General features: G+C 43.6%; 1 protein-coding gene across 6 annotated transcripts in view; it reads left to right on the forward strand.

Annotated features, from left to right (window-relative positions):
• The window catches only part of MCMBP (minichromosome maintenance complex binding protein), a 57,657-nt gene that overhangs the window by 10,984 nt on the left and 23,315 nt on the right, over positions 1 to 23,358 (forward strand). For 2 of the 6 annotated variants that reach the window (XM_060171187.1, XM_060171185.1), the window contains exons 2-6: positions 5,498 to 5,583; positions 8,316 to 8,456; positions 8,594 to 8,635; positions 14,507 to 14,608; positions 18,151 to 18,298. In XM_060171187.1, the coding sequence (XP_060027170.1) occupies positions 5,498 to 5,583; positions 8,316 to 8,456; positions 8,594 to 8,635; positions 14,507 to 14,608; positions 18,151 to 18,298 (519 nt within the window). The remainder of the gene's footprint in view (positions 1 to 5,497; positions 5,584 to 8,315; positions 8,457 to 8,593; positions 8,636 to 14,506; positions 14,609 to 18,150; positions 18,299 to 23,358) is intronic. The other 4 variants (XM_060171188.1, XM_060171186.1, XM_060171189.1 and 1 more) reach the window with 3 other exon arrangements.

Raw genomic sequence — 23,358 nt, forward strand, 5'->3', positions numbered from 1 at the left:
AACCCGGGATCTCTGAGACCTCAGGTATGCAAGTCTAGGTTACCACTGTGATGTCATCCTAGCTCAACTATTTTTAACTAATTGAAATTTAAGTCTTTCTTTCTTTTCTTTTTCTTTTTTTTTTCCTTTTTCTTTTCCCCACCAGAGCATGGCTCAACTCTGCTCTGTGGTGGTGCAGGGGGGGATTGAACCTGGAACTTCCAGAGCCTCAGGCATGGAGTCTCTGCATATCTACCTCCACCCATAAGTGGTTTTAAATAAAGAAAATTTTAGTGGGAAAACTCAACATAAAAGTTGAGGGATGCAATTGAAGATGTGCCATGGCGCTAAGTGTGTTTATTTGAAGACATCTCAAGTAAATAAGCCTCCACGCCATGAAACTAGACATGAACTTAAGACCTCACGCTTGAGAGTCCAGTGCCTTATTCACTGCACCACCTCTGGGACCACTGTTTTTTTTTTTTTTTTAAAACCAGAGCACTGTTCAGCTCTGGCTTATGGTGGTGCGGGGGGTTGAACCTGGGACTCTGGAGCCTCAGGTATGAAAGTCTGTTTGCATAACCATTATGCTATGTACCTTCCGCCCTGCTTTTTTTTTTTTTTTTTTTTAAGAATCATTTATTTAAAAAAAAAGTCATTTACTAAAGAACTCATATTCAGGGGCTAGATGATGGTGATCTCTCCTTACCTTGTTGCTTTCTGGCTGTCTCTATCCAATAAATAAAGATAATAAAAAAATTTTAAAATAATGAACTTGTATTCACCTGTTACAATGGTAATCAAACAACGCACTGTTTCAGAAGGGGCAACAGATTTAAGTAGATTTAAATGAACATTGTATCAAGAGAGGATGGCAAATAACCACATGATAACAGTTGGGCACCGTTAGCCACTGGGGAATGCAAATTTACCCCACAGTGGAGATCACATAGCTGTGAGAGCAGCTGAAACAATAGTGACAACACCAAGTCTCCTGCAACAATTCAAACCGCTAGAATGTTAACACACTGCCAGTGAGAATACAAAGTAGCACAGTCATTATGGGAAACAGTCTTTTCTGCCCTTCTTCCTGTCATCGCAGGGATGTACCTGCTCCAGTGGGACCTTCTGTATTAGCCATATACCCAGCCGTCCCATTCCTAGTCCCCCCTCCCCCAGATAAATAAACACTTAAGTTCACTAAATTGTTCACAGATGGTTTTTTATTTTTACTCAATAGTTGTCAAAACCTACTTACAAAATTTAGATGTGCATTCACTGTTTGAATGGAGAAATGAATTGTGGTTCACCTACATAGCAAAATACTCAGCAAAAGAAGAGAGAGAAGAGAAAGGAAAAGGGGGGTGGGGGGGAAGGACTGTTGATACCTTGTTCTGTTTTGGGAGTCCTAAGACCACCCCTGAGTTTGGAGAGTCACTAGAACTTAATGTGACTCCATGTGTAGTCATTCTCCTGGCCAAACATTTTATTATTATTATTTTAAATATTTATTTATTCCCTTTTGTTGTTTTATTGTTGTAGTTATTGTCGTTGTTATTGATGTTGTCGTTGTTGGATAGGACAGAGAGAAATGGAGAGAGGAGCGGAGGACATGGGGAGAGAGAAAGCTAGACACCTTCAGACCTGCTTCACCCCTGCAGGTGAGGAGCCGTGGCTCGAACTGGGATCCTTACGCCAGTCCTTGTGCTTGGCTCCATGTGCACTCAACCCGCTGTGCCACTGCCCAGCCCCCCTGGCTAAACATTTTATTCTGCCATCAGAATTGTTGCTGGGACTCAGAGGCTCAGTGTCTGTCTTCTTCTAGCGTTTGCCCTTCTTCCGTAGCCAGTCAACAGCGTCAGGTTGAGCCTGATGTCAAGTTTCGAGACCTCCTTTGAATCTGGAGAGGTGGCAGTCGTTGACTATGTGGGTCATAGTCTGTCTGGAGCCGCAGGGGCAGTTCGGGTCGTCTCTGGCTCCCCAGCGATGGAACATAGCGGCGCACCGGCCATGGCCTGTTCGATAGCGATTGAGGAGGGCCCAGTCATAACGTGCTAGGTCAAAGCCGGGTTGACGCTTGCAGGGGTCTGTGATGAGGTGTTTGTTCTTGACCTCAGCTGACTGCCAGCTCTGTTTCCAAGAGTCTGGAACAGAGAAGTTCAGTGTAGGCGTAGGGGACCAGATTGGGTGACGAGACATCAAGCGTTGGACAGGGTGGGCGAAGATATCCGTGTATATTGGCAGGTCCGGTCGAGCGTAGACGTGGGAAATGAACTTAGATGATGCCGCATCCCGACGAATATCTGGCAGGGCGATGTTGCTAAGAACTGGCAGCCGTGGAACTGGGGTCTGTGAGACTCCCTCCAAAGCTCTATACAAATTCTTCTTTCCCTTCCATAATTATTTGCTTCTATCTCTCCCTCCCTCTCTCTCATACATGGGATGCTGGGCGTTGAACTCTGGTCCTTATGCTTGGGAGTCTAAGGCCTCTTTCTGGGTCTGCTTGCCTCTGAATAGAGGGTAGGAGACACCTCAGCACTGCTCTGTGGCAATCATGCCCACATGGTGGCTGGTGGTTTGAACCCGGTCCTTGCACATGGTAATATGGGTGAGCCACCTGCTGGTACCTAGTAACTGGTTTTGGCCTACAATGAGCAGAATAGATCAGTGTGACAGAGAGAGCTGAGAAATAGCATAGGTAGAGTGAGTTGAATTTTGATGAAAGTGTTAAGTCAACTCAGTGCTAGAAAGTTAGTTTTCTAATTACATAATGCTGGAGCAAGTGAGTCACTTTGGGAAATAAAAAATGAACTTTGATCCCATGACTACACGCTAGATAAAAGAAATTAATTTGATACAGTGTACATAACTACATGTGAAAAATAAACAGTATCTTCCTGACCTTGGGCTTAGTAACAGTAAAAGAAAGAATAAATGTACTGTATCAAAATTAAAAATTTTCCCATCAAAGGACACCATTAAAGTTGAAAAGCAAGTTCCAGATTTGGAGAAAAAAAATTGTTCAGCATGTACCTGATTTAAAAAAAAAACAAACTTGAATCAGTGACTGATTTGTCACAGAGTAACAAAGGATTTGCATAAATCATCAGTGCACTTGATTTATATAGACCAACAAAACTGTGAGCAGGCATTTCACACATGGAGTTATTTGAATGGTCAGTGGCTGTGAAAAAGTGTAAATGTCTAGGCATTACGGGAATGTGCCTGTTAAGACTGTAAGGAGATGTCTCCTGAGCCCAGCACAGCGTCTGGGATTAGAGTCGTGGACCAGGCCAAGCACCCTCCGAATCCCCTAACACCTGGTGAGAGTCTTAAAAGCTCACAAGCTGTGCCTTCACTTTCCCTGATCCCTCAACGAGGGCAAGACTGAGTCGGTGGTGCTTAATTCAGATCACAGGAATCGCAACTTCAAAATATGAGGAAGTTATTTGCGTGTCCTAAGTAGGACTCCTGGTTGCCAGTGAGCCAGCTGAGCCCTACTTGAATAAAAGATAATGAATCTCTTGTCTTCAGTAACAGAATTCATCAGAGGACGGATATTCAGCTCAGTCACAGCCAAACATTTACATGATCTCTGTGGGAAACAGCCTTCTCTCTCCCTCGCTTTCTTTTTTCTCTTTTCTTTTTCTTTTTTAGCTTTAATTACTTATTAATGAGAAAGCTAGGAGGAGAGAGAAAGAACCAGGCACCCCAGACCACAGAAGCAGCCTCTTTTCTCCACCTTCTCCGGGGCATGCTTCAGGCACCCTTGGTTCACTGTGGCCACACGCACCTGTGTCTGCGGGTTCAAAACTCAGAGCCAGCCGATGGACTCAGCAAGGAGAAACGCCACTAATGTCTACAGGCCACAGAAAGAGCTGGTGGTCGTCAAGAGTTCTGGGCCCTGAACAAAGGGAAGCTCCAGCTTATGTAGTGGCGGCAAGGTTAAGGGAGTGGGACTTGGACCCACTGCTCAGGGTCTGGTTGCTTAGTTACCGTTACGGTTATTGTTATCTTTTCCTGCATAGCTGTAACTGGGGAAAGTTTAGCCTCCGAAGCTTCATGACCTGTCAGGATAAGATACACCACCGGGAGGGGTGGGGGACCACCTTCCTCAAGGCCTACTGTTACTTGGAGCTTCTCTCCTCCCTACAGTTTGGTTAGCTAAGTCTTTTTTTTTTTTTTTTTAATCTTTATTTGTTAGATAGAGACAGCCAGAAATTGAGAGGAAGGGGCCAATAGAGAGGCAGAGAGCCAGAAAGACACCTGCAGCCCTGCTTCACCACTCGTGAAGCTTTCCCCTGCAGGTGGGGACCAGGGGCTTGAACCTGGGTCCTTGCGCACTATAATGTGTGTGTTTAGCCAGGTGTGCCACCACCCGGCCCCTAGTTAAGTCTTTCTTTGCCTTGACGGTCTCTTCCACTCCACCTTCAGGATCACAGCCTGTCAGTGTCACACCCAGTTACTGAGGGCTACACCCCGGTCTTCTGTGCACCGTGCACCGCAGACCAGCACCACTGAGACACCTAGGTCAGGTCCACCCTTGGACTGCAGGGGTGAGTGTGCAGTGATTCCTCAGAAGAGGCGCTGTCACTGGAAAAGGGGCAAGCGGGGATTAGCCTTGCCAAACTCACGTCTTCTCTCTGTTGCACTTGATCTCTCAGCCGCACTGAGGCCCCAGTTGGTTGCTGGGTGCAGGGAACAGAAAGGTTGACTGGGGGAGTTGGGTGGTAGCTTGAGGACCGGGTTAAGGATCCCGGTTCGAGGCCCCTGGTTCCTCACAGAACCTTTGTGCTATCTCCCTTACAATCTAGCCTTGCAGAAACACCTGACACCAGTCTCATAAAGTTAAAGATTGGGAGCTGCTAGAGATTAAAGGAGCTCAGAGATGTGACAGAGAGCTAAATGCAGTGTGATCTGGGCTGGGTTCTGTGTGAAGGGGGAAATGGAGTTTGGTCAGATGACATTGGTGAACAGATTTGTAGTATTGTACCTCTTTTGAATTTCCTTTGATTGCTAACTACTGTATATAAGATAATCTTCTTAGGAAACCATTTAAATATTTAAAGGTAAAATATTTGTATAATTTGTTTTATGGGTCAGAAAAATAAAGCAAATGCGGCAACAATAGGGAATAAATAAATATTGAAATAAAAACAAAACAAACACACGGGGAGGGGCGGGGGGAGGGTAGAGAAAGATACCACTCTTCATTTCAGGGTAGCTGTAAATATTTTCAAAATTAAAGATGTTTCAGAAGCATTGCACAGTACTCTTCTTAAACTGTGGTGGCTGTGCCGCTCTGTTTAGGCAGCCGCCGCCTCCTGTCTGCCAGTGCCCTGGGCTGCCTGTTAGCTCCTAGGAACCTAGGAGTTGGGCACCCCCCCTCCCGCCCCCCAACCCCCAGGTAACTGCCTGTGCGCTCTGCTGTGCTTTATAACACTAATCATTAGTGTTGGCTCACCCGAACACGCCTGCTGTTACACTGCGTGTCCCTGACACATAGCTCTTCTTTCAGCCCAGAATGGAGTCAGTTCTGACTGGGAGAAGAAAGTGGTTGAATACTTCAAGGAGAAGCTGAAGGAAAGTAATGCTCCTAAATGGGTAAGCTGACTGCTGGGGCGGTGCGGCCAAGGGGCAGCGGGCTTGTGATTCCCCTCACACGATAAGATACGTTTAAAAAAAAAAATATATATACACACACACACACACACACACACACACACACATATATATATACATCTTCTGTTTAAAGTTTTTTTTTACTTATTAATTAATTTATTTTACCTTTTGTTGCCCTTGTTGTCTTTTTATTGTTGTTGTGGTTATTATTGTTGTTATTGATGTCGTAGTTGTTAGGACAGAGAGAAATGGAGAGAGGAGGGGAAGACAGAGGGGGAAAGAAAGACAGACACCTGCAGACCTGCTTCACCGCCTGTGAAGCGACTCCCCTGCAGGTGAGAGCGGGGGCTGGAACTGGGATCCTTATGCCGGTCCTTGCACTTCACTCCGTGTTCTCTTAACCTGCTGCGCTATCGCCTGACTCCCAGCATATATATATATATATATAAAATACCTGCAGCTCTGGCTTATGGTGCTACTGGAAATTTGAACATGGAATCTTTGTTGTGTGCCTCAGACACAAAAGTTTTTCCATCATTGCTATGCTACCCCCTTTAAAATTGCATCTTTCCATATATATATACTTATTAGTGATTTAATAGGTTATAAGATAATAGGAGTATAGTTTCATATAGTTTCTTACTTTTTTCCCCCCCAGAGCACTCCTCCGCTCTGGTTTATGGTGGTACTGGGAATATAGAACCTGGGACTTTGAAGCCTCAGGCACAAGAGTCTCTTTGCATAACCATTGTGCTGTGTACCCCGCCCTAATTCCATATAGTTTCCACCACTAGAGTTCCGTGTCCCATCCCCTCCATTCAGTTGTTTTTATCTATTGACTAGAGACAGAAATTGAGAAGGGAGAGGGTGATAGAATGGGAGAGACAGACACCTGCAGCATTGCTTAGCACTCAAAACTTCCCTTCTGCGGGGAGGATCCTGGGACGGGAACCGCACTGGTAACGCGTGTCCTCAACCCGGCAGGCTGCCACTCTTTATGGAAAACTGGTCTCTTTTGTAACTTAACTTCACGCAGTTTGAGTACCTCTAGGCGGCAGTAACTGACCACGCTGCCGCCCAGCACTGAAAAAAGTCCAGTGAGGTAGCTTCAGCTTTCCATGAACCACCAGCATTTTAAAGACTTGGCATGTGCTATTTTTAGAAGAACTCAACAAGGCAAATGTTATTTTGCTAATTGTGAGGCACTATGTAGAAAACCTTTTTTTTTTTTTTTTTTTTTTAATTTGAGTCAAGTCTCATACAAACTTTTGAAAGATTTAGAAATTTTAATTTTTTTAGATTTACTTATGTGGAGGTAGGCGCAAGGAGAGAAAGAGAAGCCCAGCTTTGGCACGAGGTCACACTGAGTCTTCAGCCTCTGCTGTCCTGGGCATGCAAGTTGGTGTTCTGACAGCTTGAGTTGTCTTCTTTGCCCTGGGGGTCAGGAGAGTTCTTTTTTTTTTTGGGGGGGGGGTCATTGCTGGGATTTTAAAATCTGAGCCACCTTTGGTTTCCACATGGAAAAAAAGACACGGGCCAGGTGATGGCACACCTGGTTAAATGCTCACATTATAGTGTGCAAGGACCCAGGTTTAAGCCCTCAGTCCCCGCTTGCAGGGGGAAAGCTTCACGAGTGGTGAAGCAGGGCTGCAGGTGTCTCTCTGTCTCTCTCCCTCTCTATCTCCCCTTCTTCCTTCCATTTCTCTCTGTTTCTATCCAATAACAAATAAATAAATATCTTTGAAAAATAAAAATTAGAAAATGAAAGACGGGAGTCAGTAGCACAGCGGGTTAAGCGCACGTGGCGCAAAGCACAAGGACCTGCCTAAGGATCCCGGTTCGAGCCCCCGGCTCCCCACCTGCAGGGGAGTCGCTTCACAGGCAGTGAAGCAGGTCTGCAGGTGTTTGTCTTTCTCTCCCCCTCTGTCTTCCCCTCCTCTCTCCATTTCTCTCTGTCCTATCTAACAATGATGACATCAATAATAACTACAATAATAAAAAAGGGGCAACAAAAGGGAAAATAAATAAATTTAAAAAAGAAAGAAAATGAAAGACAAAGAGTGATATAGCACAGCAGGGAAGCTTCCTCCAGCACAGTGGGGGCTGGGTTGAGCCTGGGTTTTGGGTATGACGAAGCAGGCTCACTAGCCAGGTGAAACCCTGGGGGCGGGATGGGAGGTGGAGACTGTGCATAGATTTGTGATGGAGGAGGGAGAACACCAGAGTGTCACTGTGGCATATAGAGCTCTAGAGTTCAAACTCAGGACCTTCTACTTAAACCACTTCCTGAGTTGCTGCCCATGGAGAATTTTAAAAGTACTCAGAAGCTGCTTTTGTCCAGAAATGATCTTTTATCACCAACAAAATCATTTGACTCCCTGGTGGGGTTTTGGCTTTTTTCCGTGTAGTTTACAATTTGGTTCAGTGTGTGTGTGGTGTGTGTGTGTGTGTGTGGTGTGTGTGTGTGTGTGTGGTGTGTGTGTGTGTGTGTGTGTGTGAGTGAGTGTGTGGTGTGTGTGTGTGTGGGGGGTGTGTGTGCGCGTGTGGGGTGTGTGTGTGTGTGTGTGTGTGGTGTGTGTGAGTGTGTGTGTGTGTGTGTGTGTGAGTGTGTGGTGTGTGTGTGTGTGGGGGGTGTGTGTGTGTGGGGGGTGTGTGTGTGTGTGGGGTGCATTCATAAACAGAATGCTTTGTTGGCTCTCTGGCCCTCCTTTCAGGTACCATCATTGAATGAAGTCCCCCTCCACTACTTAAAGCCTAACAGCTTTGTGAAGTTCCGCTGCATGATTCAGGATATGTTTGATCCTGAGTTTTACATGGGAGTCTACGAAACGGTTAACCAGAACACGAAAGCACGCGTATGTATTGCTTCCCCCTACTTCATGAAACCTTTGCTTATAATTGATGGGCTATTCATTTTCTTCTTGGGCTGTTTAAAGTGGTATTGATTCTGTTATACTGGCGTGATACCATTTTTCTTTGTCTTGCGTCCTAGGTTCTTCATTTTGGAAAATACAGAGATGTGGCAGAGTGTGGGGTATGTATCTCTTAAGATGTCTAAGATGTTTTAATAATAATAAAAAATGGTTTCCTAATCAGAGAATTTGCCCTTTCCTTTGATTTTTCAGTTATTTATCACAAAAAGTTCTAAGAAGTCATGTGAAATGCTTTCTTTTTGCTTTTTTTTAGCTGTCACTGTTTTTTATGACTTATTTTAAAATATTTATTCCCCTTGTTTTATTGTTGTAATTATTATTGATGTCATTATTGTTGGATAGGACAGAGAGAAATGGAGAGAGGAAGGAAAGACAGAGAGAGAAAGATAGACACCTGCAGACCTGCTTCACCACTTGTGAAGCAACTCCCCTGCAGGTGGGGAGCCGGGGTCTTGAACCGGGATCCTTACTCAGGTCCTTGCGCTTTGCACCACGTGCGCTTAACCTGCTGTGCTACTGCCCGACTCCCCCCCCCCCTTGTTTTATCTTCAAAACAGTTTTTTAAAATCATTTAAAAAATACGTTACTCATTTATTTATTATGGATAAAGGCAGAAATGAAGAGGGGAGGGAAGACAGAGAAAAAACACTTGAAGCACTATCGCACTGCAAGTGAAACTTCCCCTCCTGCATTTGGGGGTCAGGGGTAAATAATTTTTATTTTGGAATTTTATTTTGAATTCTTTTTTAATGTTATACATTATTAATTAATTATAGCCAGAGTATTGCTCAGTTCTATTATGGTGTTGCTGGGCATTGAACCCGGACCCTCAAGCATTAAACTTGGAAGTCATTTGTATAACCATTATGCTGTCTCCTCAGCCCCTAAAAGTTTTCTTTATTAATTTATTTTCCTTTTTGTTGCCCTTGTTATTGTTGTAGTTATTATTGTTGTTATTGATGTTGTTGTTGTTGGATAGGGCAGAGAGAAATGGAGAGAGGAGGGGAAGACAGAGAGGGAGAGAGAAAGACAGACACCTGCAGACCTGTGAAGCAACTCCCATGCAGGTGGGGAGCTGGGGGCTCGAACTGGGATCCTTATGCCGGTCCTTGCGCTACCACCCGACTCCCAGTTTTTTTTTTTTTCTTTAGTAATGGATAGAGACAGAAAATTTGAGAGGAAGAAGAGAGCTACAGAGAGACACTTGCAGCCAAGCTTCACCACTCATGAAGCTTTCCCCTTAAAGATGGGGACCAGGGCCTTGAACCTGGGTCCTTGCGCACTGTAATGTGTGCACTTTGAATCTTTTACCAATAAATGGGAACAGGAAGAAGACTGAAGGGAAGAATCCTGGATTTAATTACGGTTGTAAACGAGGTCATTCTTGAGGTTGACAGTTGTAGAGGAAAAATGGTTGATCTGCGTTTCTTTCCCCTACCAAAGCACCGCTTAGCGGTGGCTCGTGGTGAGGGCCACTAAACCTGGGGCTTTGCAGTCCTGCATGCGGTAGTCTTTTTGCATTAGCAGTATGCTACCTCAGGTTTATCTTCATTATTTATTTATTTATTTTTTAACTAGAGCACCATTCAGCTCTGGCTGGTGTGGGGTTGAACATGGGACTTCAGAGCATGTCAGCATGAAAGTCTTTTGCATAACCATTATGCTATCTCCTCCACCCCAAATACTGCTTTTTGATAATAGGAATGTTGCAGATTATTATTATTATTGTGGGTTTTTTATTGTTGTTTTTGCATCCAGGATTATCGCTGAGGCTCAGTGACTACACTAAGAACCCATTGCTCCTGGAGGCAGTCTTTTTTCCATTGTTGTTGCTGCTGCTGTTGTTGATTAGGATAGAGAAAAATGGAGAGAGGAGGGGAAGACGTGGAGAGAAAGATGAGAGACCTGCAGACCTGCTTCACCAAAGCGACCCCCCTGCAGGTGGGGAGGGTGCTCGAACTGGGATCCTTGAACCTTGCTGGTCCTTGCTATATGCATTTAACTTGGCCCCCGAGTTAAATTTAATTTCATTTGAACACCTGTTCAACTTGCTTGGCATTGCAACTTGGAAAAATTTAAATTTATTTCCAGTTTAACAGTAAAAGGGATTGTCAACATGCCAAAATAAAAATATCTAACCAATGCTATCTCCCACATCTTGTGGTTTGTTTTGCTTGTGGTTCTGTTAAAACACTGATGGTAATTGTTTATTGTTAGAAAGAGAGTGAGCGGTCCAGTTGGAGACTGAGCTGACAGGCGCTTACACATCATGGGGAGATGAATGGGACTTGGGTGCAGTTACTTCCATTCTGAGTCTGTCTATTTCTCTGCTTTGCAGATTCAGAATCTTTATTTAAAGTAGGACCGAGTTTTGTTTACCCAGACCTTAAAGTGATTTATAAACACTAGTGCAAGTTTATTAATTTACGGTAGAAGTTGTTCCTTATTAGTAAAAGTCGAGTGTGCTGATCTGTACAGGAACAGCCTTAAGTTGGAAGCTTTCTAAAAAGGCTAATCGCCATTGTAACCTTTTGTAATTACTCAGTAATAGGCTCATGCTTGGTCTTCAACACAATTACCTTCAGGGCTGCAGAAATCATTTGGTCTGGCTTTACCAAGGCAGATGTCGGTGGGACTTAAATCCCATAAATCAAAGAGCTCTTTCCTCTCCCTTTTCCTTCTCTTTTTCTTTCTTTTACCAGAGCACTGCTCAGTTTTGACTTATGGTGGTGTGGGGGAATGAACCTGGGACTTCAGAGCCTCAGGCATGAGAGTCTCTTTGCATAACCATTAAGCTGTCTACCCGCACCCAGGAGTTTTCTTCATAGCGACATTCCTGGGTGCTGATGTTTAAACTGGTAAGTTTTTATGGCCCGCAGATGCTATTATAGGTATCTGAATGACCCTTGGAAGAGGAGAGGAAAATATTCTCCACCTCTTTCAGAGTGTTTTCATAGTGTGAATTGAAAAACACCTAAGGTGAAATGAGGTAGGTCTAGCAGATCAACTTTATAAATACTACATCCTTGTTCAGGACCCTGTAAAAGGCATCATATAAGTGCTCCCCTCCAAAAAAAAAAACACACAACTGTTAATACTAACATTCAGCACTCAGCTCTGGAAGTGAGAAAATAAAACACATGATTTCCATCAGGGACCTCACCAGAGGCTACCTAGAGAAGGGAGGGAGAGAAGAAGAAAAAAGAGAGGAGCAAAGAAGGAAGGCAGACATAAGCCCCAGCTGATAGGTATTACCTTGGGCTCAAATTACACCACTTGGGTGGTTCCCCCCCCCCCCCCCCCCCCCGCCTCTGCAAAGCAGATTATACAATTTGTTTGCTATTAAGATTTTCTCATACCCTGAAAGTAATATGTTTAGTAAGATAATTTTTAATGTTACACCTTGGGTTTTCTACTTAGAATTTTCTTAGTGTATATAAAAGAGATAATATGCTTTTTCTAGGGAGTAATACCTGAATTTAAAATCTCATCCCAGAGCGACTTTATAACGAATATCTCATTAAAGTCCTATTTCATAAACTGACAATTTTTTAAAGACACAGTGGGATATTACTATGTGCTCTGTCTTTGAAAAAAAATCAAAGTATCGTGTTTATCAAAAGAGGGTCAGCTGAGATAGCATAGTGGTTATGTAAACAGACTGTCATGCCTGAAGTTCTGAGGACCCAGTTCAGTCCCCCACACCACCATAAGCCAGAGCTGAGCAGGGCTCTGGTTAAAAAAAAAAAAAAAAAAAAAAAAGGTGGGGCTGGGTGGTAGCCTGCTTGGTAGAATGCACAGTTTCCCTGCACGAAGACCCAGGTTCAAGTCCCTACCACCGCCTGTCACGGGGAAGCTTCACGAGTGATGGGGCAGTGTGGCAAACCCTTCCTTTTCCTCTCTATCTCTCACCCACTGTCAGAAAGGAAAAAAAAACCCACTTAATTCAAGGTATATGGGTAAGTAGTTTATTGCTTACTACATTTAAAAAAATCTGACACAGCAATTTAGAGGGGAGGGTGAGAGGGAGAGAGGGAGATACCTGTAACACTGCCTCATCATTCTGTTGAGAGCAGAATACTGTTGCATCACATGCTACTAAATTCCCTGTTATTTTTAATTAATGTATTAACATGAGAGAGTAGAGAGGGTGAAGGACCCAGAGCGTCATCACTCTGGCACATGTGGTGGTAGGGATCGAACTTGGGCTCTGAAGCCCAATGCTCTAGCCTCTGCACCACTTCCCAGGCCGAGCCACCAACTTGTCACACTTAATTTAAATCACATATATACAGGAAAAGCTTAGCCATATTATTTGGTTGTCATTGGGGCATCACTCTTCCAGGCTGACCTCTTCAGTTAGAAAGACAGAGAATGATAGTACGACATCAAAGCTTCCTTTAGTTTGGTGGGGACTGGGTTTGAACCTGGGTCATGCCCACGACAGAGCAAGCACACTATCCAAGTGAGCTTTCTTGTCTGTTTACAGACACACACACACACACACACACACACACCCACACCGAAGTGCAGTATCACTTTATTGAGGAAATGCTGATTTTACAGAATATTATTACAAGGATATGTTTTGTTTGTCTCCAAGATGTAAAAAAAAAAAAAATTATTAATGAGAGAGAGGACCAGGACATCATTCTGTCACATGTGCTATTGAGGATAGAACTCACAGGAGCCTATGAATTAGATTCCAACTCTGTCTACTGCATTACTACCCAGGCTCTTATCAGATCTCCCCCCCTCCTTCCCTCCCTCCTTCTTTCCTTTGTTTATTATTGTTTATTAATGAGAAAGATAGGAGCAGAGGTAAGCGCTCATGGCGTGAAGCAGCTGGACCGGCATAAGGATCCCTGTTCGAGCCCCCGGCTCCCCACCTGCAAGGGCGTCACTTCACAGGCAGTGAAGCAGGTCTGCAGGTGTCTGTCTTTCTCTCCCTCTCTCTGTCTTCCCCTCCTCTCTCCATTTCTCTCTGTCCTATCCAACAGTGACATCAATAACAACAATAATAACTACAACAATAAAACAAGGGCAACAAAAGGGAAAATAAATAAATACTAAAAAAAAATAGAAAAGAACAGAACAGAAAAGAAAAAAGAAAAGGTAGGAGCAGAGAGAAGAGAGAACCAGACATCACTCTGGTACATGTGCTGCCGGGGGTTAAACCCAGGACGTCATGCTTGAGATCAAGTCCAATGCTTTAACCCCTAAACCACCTCCCAGATCATCTGTCAGTTTTCTTTTACACAGTAGTAGTATTTAGGGGCCAGGTGGAGGCGCACCTGGTTAAGCACACACACTACAGTGCACAAGGGCCCAGGTTCAAGCCCCTGGTCCCCACTTGCGGTGGAAAAGCTTTATCAGCGGTGAAGCAGGGCTGCAGATGTCTCTCTGTCTCTTTCCCTCTCTATCTCCCCCTTCCCTCTCAGTTTCTCTCTGTCGCTATCCAATAATAATCATAATCATAATAATAAAAAGTAGTGAGGATTCAGAGGACCTAGTGGGGGTTGTATTGTTATATGGGAAACTGGGGAATGTTATGCATGCACAAACTATTGTACTTACTGTTGAATGTAAAACATTAATTCCCCAATTAAAAAAAGAAGTTGTAGCATTTAGTGGTTGCTTATTAGTTCAACATGAAATATCTACTGTGGTATTACGAATAACGTGAAAATGAAATTGTTATTTTTTTTATCTTTTTCTTAATAAAATTTTAAAAATACTGTACTGTACACCCAGATAAGTGGACATAATACCATGTGCAATGGACCCAGGTTCAGGCCCCTGTTCCCACCTGCAGGGGGAAAGCTTCAAAATTGGTGAAGCGAATGTTGCAGGTGTCTGTCTCTCTCTTTCTCTACTGCCCCCTCCCCACTTAATTTCTATCTGTTTTGTCAAATACAGACTTAAAAAAAAGTAACAAAAGCTTAAAAAAAATACTTTGTCATATGTTACAGCCTCAACAGGAAGTTGATTTAAATTCTCCACGGACTACCACATTGGAAAGACAGACTTTCTATTGTGTTCCAGTGCCTGGGGAATCCTCGTGGGTAAAAGAAATATCCTTTACCTGAACGTTCCTATGTGTTGGATGATTTCTGATGACTTCATTAATTAAAAAGACCATAATCCGAGCAAGAGTAGATAGCACAGTAGTTGTGTAAAGAGACTTTCATGCCTGAGGCCCCAAACTCAGTGTTGTCCCCCCACCCCCCACCATAAAACAGAGCTGAGCTCTGGTTAAAAAAAAAAATTAGTTTGGACTCTAGGAAGATTAGCTGGAAATATGTATTAGAGAGCTTGGCTTATTGTTGATACGTGTTTCAGTTGTCCTAAACAAGAAAAAACAAAGCAACCTCAGTATCGCTTGAGAACTACTGAATTAATTTATGGCACATTTCTTTTTTTAAAAATTTGTTTATTTATTCATGAGAAAGATAGGCAGAGAGAGAAAGAATCAGACACCACTCTGGCACATGGATTGAACTCAGGACATCATGGTTGAGAGTCCAGTGCTTTATCCACTGCTCCACCTCCCGGACCACTATGGTGCGTTTTTATTGTGAAAAACACTATGCTTAAAAAAATTGAGGTAAATATATGATAATAAATAAGATAGTGCTGATAATTACAGAATCATTTTCAAATTAGAATCGACCCTAATTTTTTGTTTACTGTGCTTTCTGGAAATTGACCCAGAGCCCAATTTTTTTTTTTTCTTTTTCTTTTTTTTTCTTTAAGAAAGGATTAATTAACAAAACCATAGGGTAGGAGGGGTACAACTCCACACAATTCCCACCGCCCAATCTCCATATCCCACCCCCTCCCCCGATAGCTTTCCCATTCTCTATCCCTCTGGGAGCATGGACCCAGGGTCATTGAGGGTTGCAGAAGGTAGAAGGTCTGGCTTCTGTAATTGCTTCCTCGCTGAACATGGGCGTTGACTGGTCGGTCCATACTCCCAGTCTGCCTCCCAGAGCCCAATTTTTAATTTTAATTTTAATTTATTTTTGCCATCTGAGTTATCTTGGCACTCAGGTGCCAGCACTATGAATCCACCACTCCTGGTGGCCATCTTTACCTTTTTTTTTTTTTAATTTAACAGGACAGAGGGAAAAATTGAGAGGGCTGGTGAGATAGAGAGGGAGAAAGACAGACACCGGCATCCCTGCCTCACCACTCTTGAAGCACCCCCCGCAGGTGGGGAGCAGGGGCTTGAACCTGGGTCCTTGCGCCAAGTAATATGTGTGCTTAACTGGGTGCACCACTGCCTGCCCCCCACCCCCATTTAATTCTTTTTTTTTTTTAATTTATTATGTAATCTCCCCCCTTTTGTTGCCCTTGTTGTTTATCATTGTTGTTTAATTTTTTTATATTCATTTATTTTCCCTTTTGTTGCCTTTGTTGTTTTACTATTGTAGTTATTGTTGTCGTTGTTGGATAGGACAGAGAGAAATGGAGAGAGGAGTGGTAGACAGAGAGGAGGAGAGAAAGACAGACACCTGCAGACCTGCTTCACTGCCTGTGAGGCGACTCCCCTGCAGGTGGGGAAACGGGGGCTCAAACCAGGATCCTTACCGGTCCCTGCGCTTTGTGCCATGTGCGCTTAACTCACTACAATACCGCCCGGCATGCCCCCCCCCCATTTAAATTCTTTGTGAATGAAGAGTGAGAGAGAGAAATTGCAGTACTGTGCCCCCATCCCTGGTGCCCGGCTGCCCCCACTGTCCGGGGTGCTCACGTGGTCTAGCAGGCGCACGTTCCTTCAGGGAAGATAGCATGCTGATTCTTTTGAGTAGGGATTGTGGAAGCAGTTTAGTATCCTTTTTCTTTGTTCATTATTGTCATTTTTATTCACTTACGCACTATTTATTAACTAATGAGAGAGAGGGAGACAATGACAGAACCATATTATCCCTATGGTATCTCTGGTGGGTGGGGGGGGGTTGAATCCAAGACCCCTTGCTTGAGAATCCAGTCCTTTATCCACTGTGCTGTCTCCCAGGTCACTCCCTTATCATATATATATTTAATTGGTAGTTTTTAGACAGTTTCATGTGTAATAGTGAAAGCTACAGACATATACACAGGTCTAAAGTAGTGCAGATAAATTCCCACACCTGTATAGTTTGGGTTCGAGTCAGTAGAGGTAAAGCCTATGCCAGAAGGTCCCTTTGTACCTTTTCCCATGATTACTTCCTCTTTTTTTTTTTTTTTTTTTTTTTGGCCAACAGTGCTATTGCTGGGGCTCAGTGCCTGCTTTATGAATCCACTGCTCCTGGAGGCTGTTCCCTCCCCCCATTTTGTTGCCCTTGTTGGGTAGGACAGAGAGAAATCATGAGAGAGGGGGAGAGAAAGATAGACACCTGCAGACCTGCTTCACTGTTTGTGAAGCGACCCTTGAACCAGGACTTCACTCAGAGAGCAAGGCAGGCACTGTACCAGCTAAGCTATCTTGGTGGCCACCATTTTAATTAAAAAAAAAAAAAATTATTTATTCCCTTTTGTTGTCCTTGTTTTATTGTTGTAGTTATTGTTTGTTATTGATATCGTCGTCGTTGGATAGAGAGAAATGGAGAGAGGAGGGGAAGACGGGGAGAGAAAGATAGACACCTGCAGACCAGCTTTACCACCTGTGAAGCGACTCCCCTGCAGGAGGGGAGCTGGGGGCTCGAACTGGGATCTTTTTTCTTTTTTTTTTTTTTTAAAGATTTTATTTATTTATTAATGAGAAACATAGGAGGAGAGAGAAAGAGCCAGACATCACTCTGGCACATGTGCTGCTGGGGACTGAACTCAGGACCTCATGCTTGAGAGTCTGATGCTTTATTCACTGAGCCACCTCCCAGACCACTCGAACTGGGATCTTTACGCCAGTCCTTGTGCTTTACCTTTGAAGTACACTGTTCCGGCTCTCACCTCCATGTCTGAAGTGTCCAGCAGGATCATCGCTAGTACTGTAGAGCTGCCTGCATCTCCTCTTAGCTCTTAACCGACGGCACCTGTTTCCTGTTAAGCTTCCAGGAATCTTGGCTTGTGTCTGTAACTTCGGATTGAGCCGAAACCCAAGCGGAACTTGTGAACTTCTGAGCTGTCTTTTGTCTGAAGCTCTGTCCTCATTCGTATTGTTTTGTGTTGCCCTCAACTGTGCGCTACATGTTCTCCACTCAGCAAGAGCAGGACCTCCACACCTCATTTATAGTGTGGAAAATGCCCATGAGAGAGAAAGGGAGAGAAAAAGAGAGAGAGAGAGAGAGAGAAAGTGTGTATATGTGTGTGTGTGTGTGTGTGTGTATGTGTGTGAAATTGCCTGGTATGTTGTTCCTCGTCTGAAAACTGTAGCGTGTTTTCCATGTAGTCCAGTGACTGCAAACAGTTGCACTGAGTCCTGTCTGGCATTATGTTCTTTACAGCAGTGGCTGAGGGCATGCCAGCACACTGTTAGTCTCATGACCTAAACTGGAAGCTTGGTCTTCTTTTTAAAAGTACATCTTCATGTTTAAACCAGTTGCCAAACCAGGTGATCTTGATTCGTCCCATAACTGCCCTGATTTAGGCTCTCCCGCAGTCCCAGCGGTGTTTTCTTAACCTTTCATTTAACGCCTACGTTAACACAAACCAAGCTCGAGTCAGTCCTTCAACATCTTACACCCCCAGTCGCCACAAGAGGAGCTATGAAGATGACGAAGACATGGACCACCACCCCCATAAGCAGAAAGACCAGCATGCAGGTGCCGGACAAGCAGGTAGTGTGTGTCCAGGGGCTTGTGCAGATGCCTCTCTCATAGCAGATTCGTTGTCAGGGTTAATTGTTGTATGATAGAATAATAGCTCTGTATTAGGAACTGGCAGTGAGTGATTTGACAGTTTGGCTTGCAAGTCTGTGAGCTGAAGCACACTGTGGTCAGACTGTCTCATAATGGAGCAGGGAGTCGGCACTCAGAGTGGCTGGCTGCTCCACTGGCCAGATTTTAGGTCTCAGGTGGTTAGTATGAAAAATGTCTTAGTCTTTTCTGTTTTTAAAAGTTTTTTTTTTTTTTTTTTGAGCGAGATGCAGATAGAGAAAGACACAGAGAAGCACCAGAGCACTGCTCAGCTCTGGTTTATGGTAGTGCGGGGGATTGAACCTGGGACTTCAAAGACTCAGGCATGAGAGTCTCTTTGCATAAGCATTGTGCTGTCTACCCCTGCCCAAAAATGTGTTAATCTTGTTTCATTTCAGCTCTTAAGGTAACCTTTTTTTTTTTTTTTTTTTGTGGTACTCACTATGATCGAGATAACCAGATAATTACAGAATCGTGGTACACGTGGCTATTGATTCCTAAACGTCCACATAAATAACCCTGGAAGCAGGAAACAATCCACTTGTACAGTGTGCTCTGTGCACCACCCAGCTTCAAGCTCAGCCCCCACTACACTACAGGAGGCTTTGGTGCTGTGGTCTTTCACACTTTCTTTCTGCCTCTGTCTCTTTAAAAACAAACAAACAGAACCAGATAACCCTCAGCATAGCCACAGTTCTGTTTGTTCTATGTACAAATAGAACATTTGTTTATTTGAATTTGTAGAAAAAATTTACATACATGGAAACATCTATGTAAGTTTATAGTGGTTTGTTTCCTTTTAATTTTATTCACGATGGAAAGGAGAGAATCAGAACATCATTCTGGTACATGTCATGCCAAGGACTGAACTTGGGGTATCATGTTGGAGACTTCAGCTCTGTCTCCTGGGCTACATGCCAGCTTGCCCACCCTCCCTACCCTCTTCCTTTTGAGACAAAAATGTTTTGTTCAAAACAAAAAGTGAGATCCCTGTTGAAATAATGTCAAAAGTTAGTTTGTGGGGAGTCAGGCGGTAGCACAGCGGGTTAAGTGCACGTGGCACAAAGCGCAAGGACCAGCGCAAGAATCCTGCTTCTAGCCCCCGGCTCCCCACCTGCAGGGGAGTCGCTTCACAGGCGGTGAAGCAGGTCTGCAGGTGTCTGTCTTTCTCTCCCCCTCTCTGTCTTCCCCTTCTCTCTCCATTTCTCTCTGTCCTATCCAACAACGACAACATCAGTAACAACAATAATAAATTACAAAAACAATAACACAACAAGGGCAACAAAAGGGAAAATAAATAAGTATTTAATATTTAAAATTTAATATTAAAAAAAAACACCGGGGGTTGGGCAGTAGCGCAGTGGGTTAAGCACATGTGGCACAAAGAGCAAGGACCAGCATAAGGATCCCAGTTTGAGCCCCCAGCTCCCCACCTGCAGGGGAGTTGCTTCACAGGTGGTGAAGCAGGTCTGCAGGTGTCTATCTTTAAAACACCAGGGGTCGGGCGGTAGCGCAGTGGGTTAAGCACATTCATGTGGCGCAAAGAGCAAGGATCGGCGTAAGGATCCCGGTTTGAGCCCCCGGCTCCCCACCTGCAGGGGAGTCGCTTCATAGGCGGTGAAGCAGGTCTGCGGGTGTCTGTCTTTCTCTCCCTCTCTGTCTTCCCCTCTTCTCTCCATTTCTCTCTGTCGCATCCAACAACGATGACATTAGTAGCAATAACAAAAAACAAGGGCAACAAAAGAGAAAATAAATATTAGAAAGTTAGAAAAAAAAAACACCAAGTGTGAAAGATTTTTAAAAAAGATTTATTTGTTTTCTGAGATTTTTTAATATTATTTATTTATTGGAGATAGTGTAGGGGAGAGAGAGAGAAAGAACTGCAACCCTGCTTGCACCAGGTGTGAAGCTTTTCCCTGCAGGTGAAAACCAGGGGCATGAATAAAAAGATGTATGTTTCATTTGTGAAAGTTTCATTCCTTAATGCTTGCTTAAAATGCAGCTGTTTCCAATTAAAACTCAAGACATGAACATTTCTAACAGCATGACAGAATCTGAAACTGGCGTGTCATCAGATCCACATGTTTGCAGCTGTGAATTTCCTTATTGTGGCAGGCGGTTGCTTTTGCTGCATTTCTTCTCTGCCACCACTTCTCTTTGGCACCTTTAATCAGTTGAAAGCTAACGGGAGGTGAGGTGAGCCACTTGGCCTAGTCAATTGGTGGTGTCTGTAAGACCGAGTCTTGTCCCGAGTGGGGACAAATAGAATAGCCAGGGCTAAACAGATACGTAGTGAGTTACATTTAACCATATAGTGTCGTTATTGTTAGTTCATATTGCTGTGTTAGTAGTATGGCACATTTAAATTAGAATTTTATTTATTGGATAGAGATGAATTGAGAGAGAAGGTGGAGAGGGAGGGACAGAGAGAGAGAGAGAGAGGTTGAGATTGATTGATACCTGAAGCACTGCTTCACCACTTGTGAAACTTTCCCCTTGTAGGTGGAGTCTGAGGGCTTGAACTCAACCAGGTGTGCCACCACCTGGCCCTGCATTGACATTTTTTAAATTGAATTTTTTACAGTAAATATATGTAGCTGTGTCAGTTACTTTGTTCTCCATCTACTCCCTAATGTGTCTAAAATTAATTTGATATGCTAATAAGGTCCATTAAAATGCAAGACAGCAATTTCTTATTTTAACTTCCTCAACCATTCATGTTTTCTATTTCTTGCCCCCCCCAAAATTTTTTTTACATGTACAAGGAAGTTCATTATAGTACAGTAAAATAAAGACAAATAGGTAAACATAGATCAATAGAGTATGGCTAGACAGATTATGATTTATTCATATAAACACAAACTGTGGCTATTAAACCGATAGTGTAATTGTGTTTATAGACGGATAAAATACAGGCGTCTGCTAAGCATCTCCACTTTAGCTGGGATGTCGCGCAGCACAGCTTTTTATTTATTTTATTATTTAAAAAAATATTTATTCCCTTTTGTTGCCCTTGTTTTATTGTTGTAGTTATTATTGTTATCGTCATTGGATAGGACAGAGAGAAATGGAGAGAGGAGGGGAAGACAAAGGGGGAGAGAAAGACAGACACCTGCAGACCTGCTTTACCACTTGTGAAGTGACTCCCCGGCAGGTGTGGAGCCGGGAGCTGGAACCGGCATCCTTTTGCTGGTCCTTGCGCTTTGCACCACCTGTGCGTAACCCGCTGCACTACCGCCAGACTCTGTCTGCTTTTTATTTCTGAGTGCACTGTTCACATAAATTTTAGTTTGTTAGTTCCCATACAGTCTTTGAGGCCGTGTGTGCATGAAGCCTTTTGAGATGAATGTCAGTTCATGTAGAGCTGTAAGGATACTGGATTCTGTACACCAGGAGGCAGACACTGACACAGTCGCCTGCATGCAGAACTTGAGGCTTGTATGTTCGGTTAGCGCCCTATTACTTTACCGCTGTATTGTCATGCGACCACGACCACATTTGAGATGCAAAACAGCTCATTACTGAGCTTCAAGTTGTCCTTTTACAGTTACCACTCCCCACACCCCCACACCCACACCCCCACACACACCTTGGCAACCACTAATTTGTTCTCCATCTCTAATTTTGTCATTGCAAGAAATTCATGGGGGTGGCAGCAGATAGCATAATGGTTATGCGAAGAAACTCTCATGCCTGAGGCTCCAAGTCCCAGGAGTCCCCTGTACAGTCCCCTGTACAACCATAAGATAGAACTGAGCAGTGCTCTGGTTAAAAATAAATATATAAAAACGAAATTCATGTAAATGAATCCTATGCATCTGGATGAACTTTTATTATTTAAAAAATTTTTTAAATGTGTTTGTTTTATTTAGTCTACTTTCTTTTTTTAATTTTAATTTTTTATTTATTGGATAGAGACAGCCAGAAGTTGAGAGGAGTGAGGAGATAGGGAGGGAGGAGAGAGAGAGAGAGAGAGAGAGAGAGAGAAACCAACCTATAGATCTGCTCTACCACTTCTGAAGCTTTTGCCCTGCAGGTGGGGACTGGGGGCTTGAACCCGGGTCCTTGCACACTGTAACATGTACGCTTAACCAGGTGAGCCACCACCTGGCCCCTGAACCTTTACTTTTTAAAAACTTTATTTTTTATTTTTAAAAAATATTTATTCATTCCCTTTTGTTGACCTTGTTTCATTGTTGTAGTTATTGATGTTCATCGTTGTTGGATAGGACAGAAAGCAATGGAGAGAGGAGGGGAAGACGGAGAGGGGGAGAGAAAGACAGACACCTGCAGACCTGCTTCACCGCCTGTGAAGCTACTCCCCTGCATTTGGGGAACTGGGATCCTTATACTAGTCCTTGCGATTTACGTGATGCGCTACTGCCCGACTCCCCAAAATTTTATTTATTAATGAGAAAAATAGGAGGAGAGAGAAAGAACCAGACATCACTGGCACAAGTGCTGCCAGGGATTGAACTCAGGACCTCATGCTTGAGAGTCTAATGCTTTATCCCCTGCATCACCTCCTGGACCACTAGATGAACTTTTTTCATTCAGCAAAATTCTCTTAATCTATTCCAAATTACTGCTTATAGCTAGAGTTATTTCTTTTTAATTTCTTTCTTTCTTTTTAAAGATTTTATTTATCTATGAGAAAGATAGGAGGAGAGAGAAAGAACCAGACACCACTCTGGCACATGTGCTGCTGGGGATCGAACTCAGGACCTCATGCTTGAGAATCCAAAGCTTAACCACTGCGCCACCTCCCAGACCACTCTTTTTAATTTCTAATAGTATTCTGTGGTATAGCGGGGATATTAACTTTCATTTTAACCAGATTCAACTGTGGCTATATCAGGGTCAGAGACCTCTTTAAACATTTTGTATCCCTCATAAATAGCCTTACTGCTAGTACACGGTGGATGTGAATTAATATTTGGTAAATAATTTTATTGCTGAGGGGCCAGGCCCTCAGCACACACTGC

The sequence above is a fragment of the Erinaceus europaeus genome, chromosome 14, assembly GCF_950295315.1.
Source record: "Erinaceus europaeus chromosome 14, mEriEur2.1, whole genome shotgun sequence".
NCBI classification, from domain to species: domain Eukaryota; kingdom Metazoa; phylum Chordata; class Mammalia; order Eulipotyphla; family Erinaceidae; genus Erinaceus; species Erinaceus europaeus.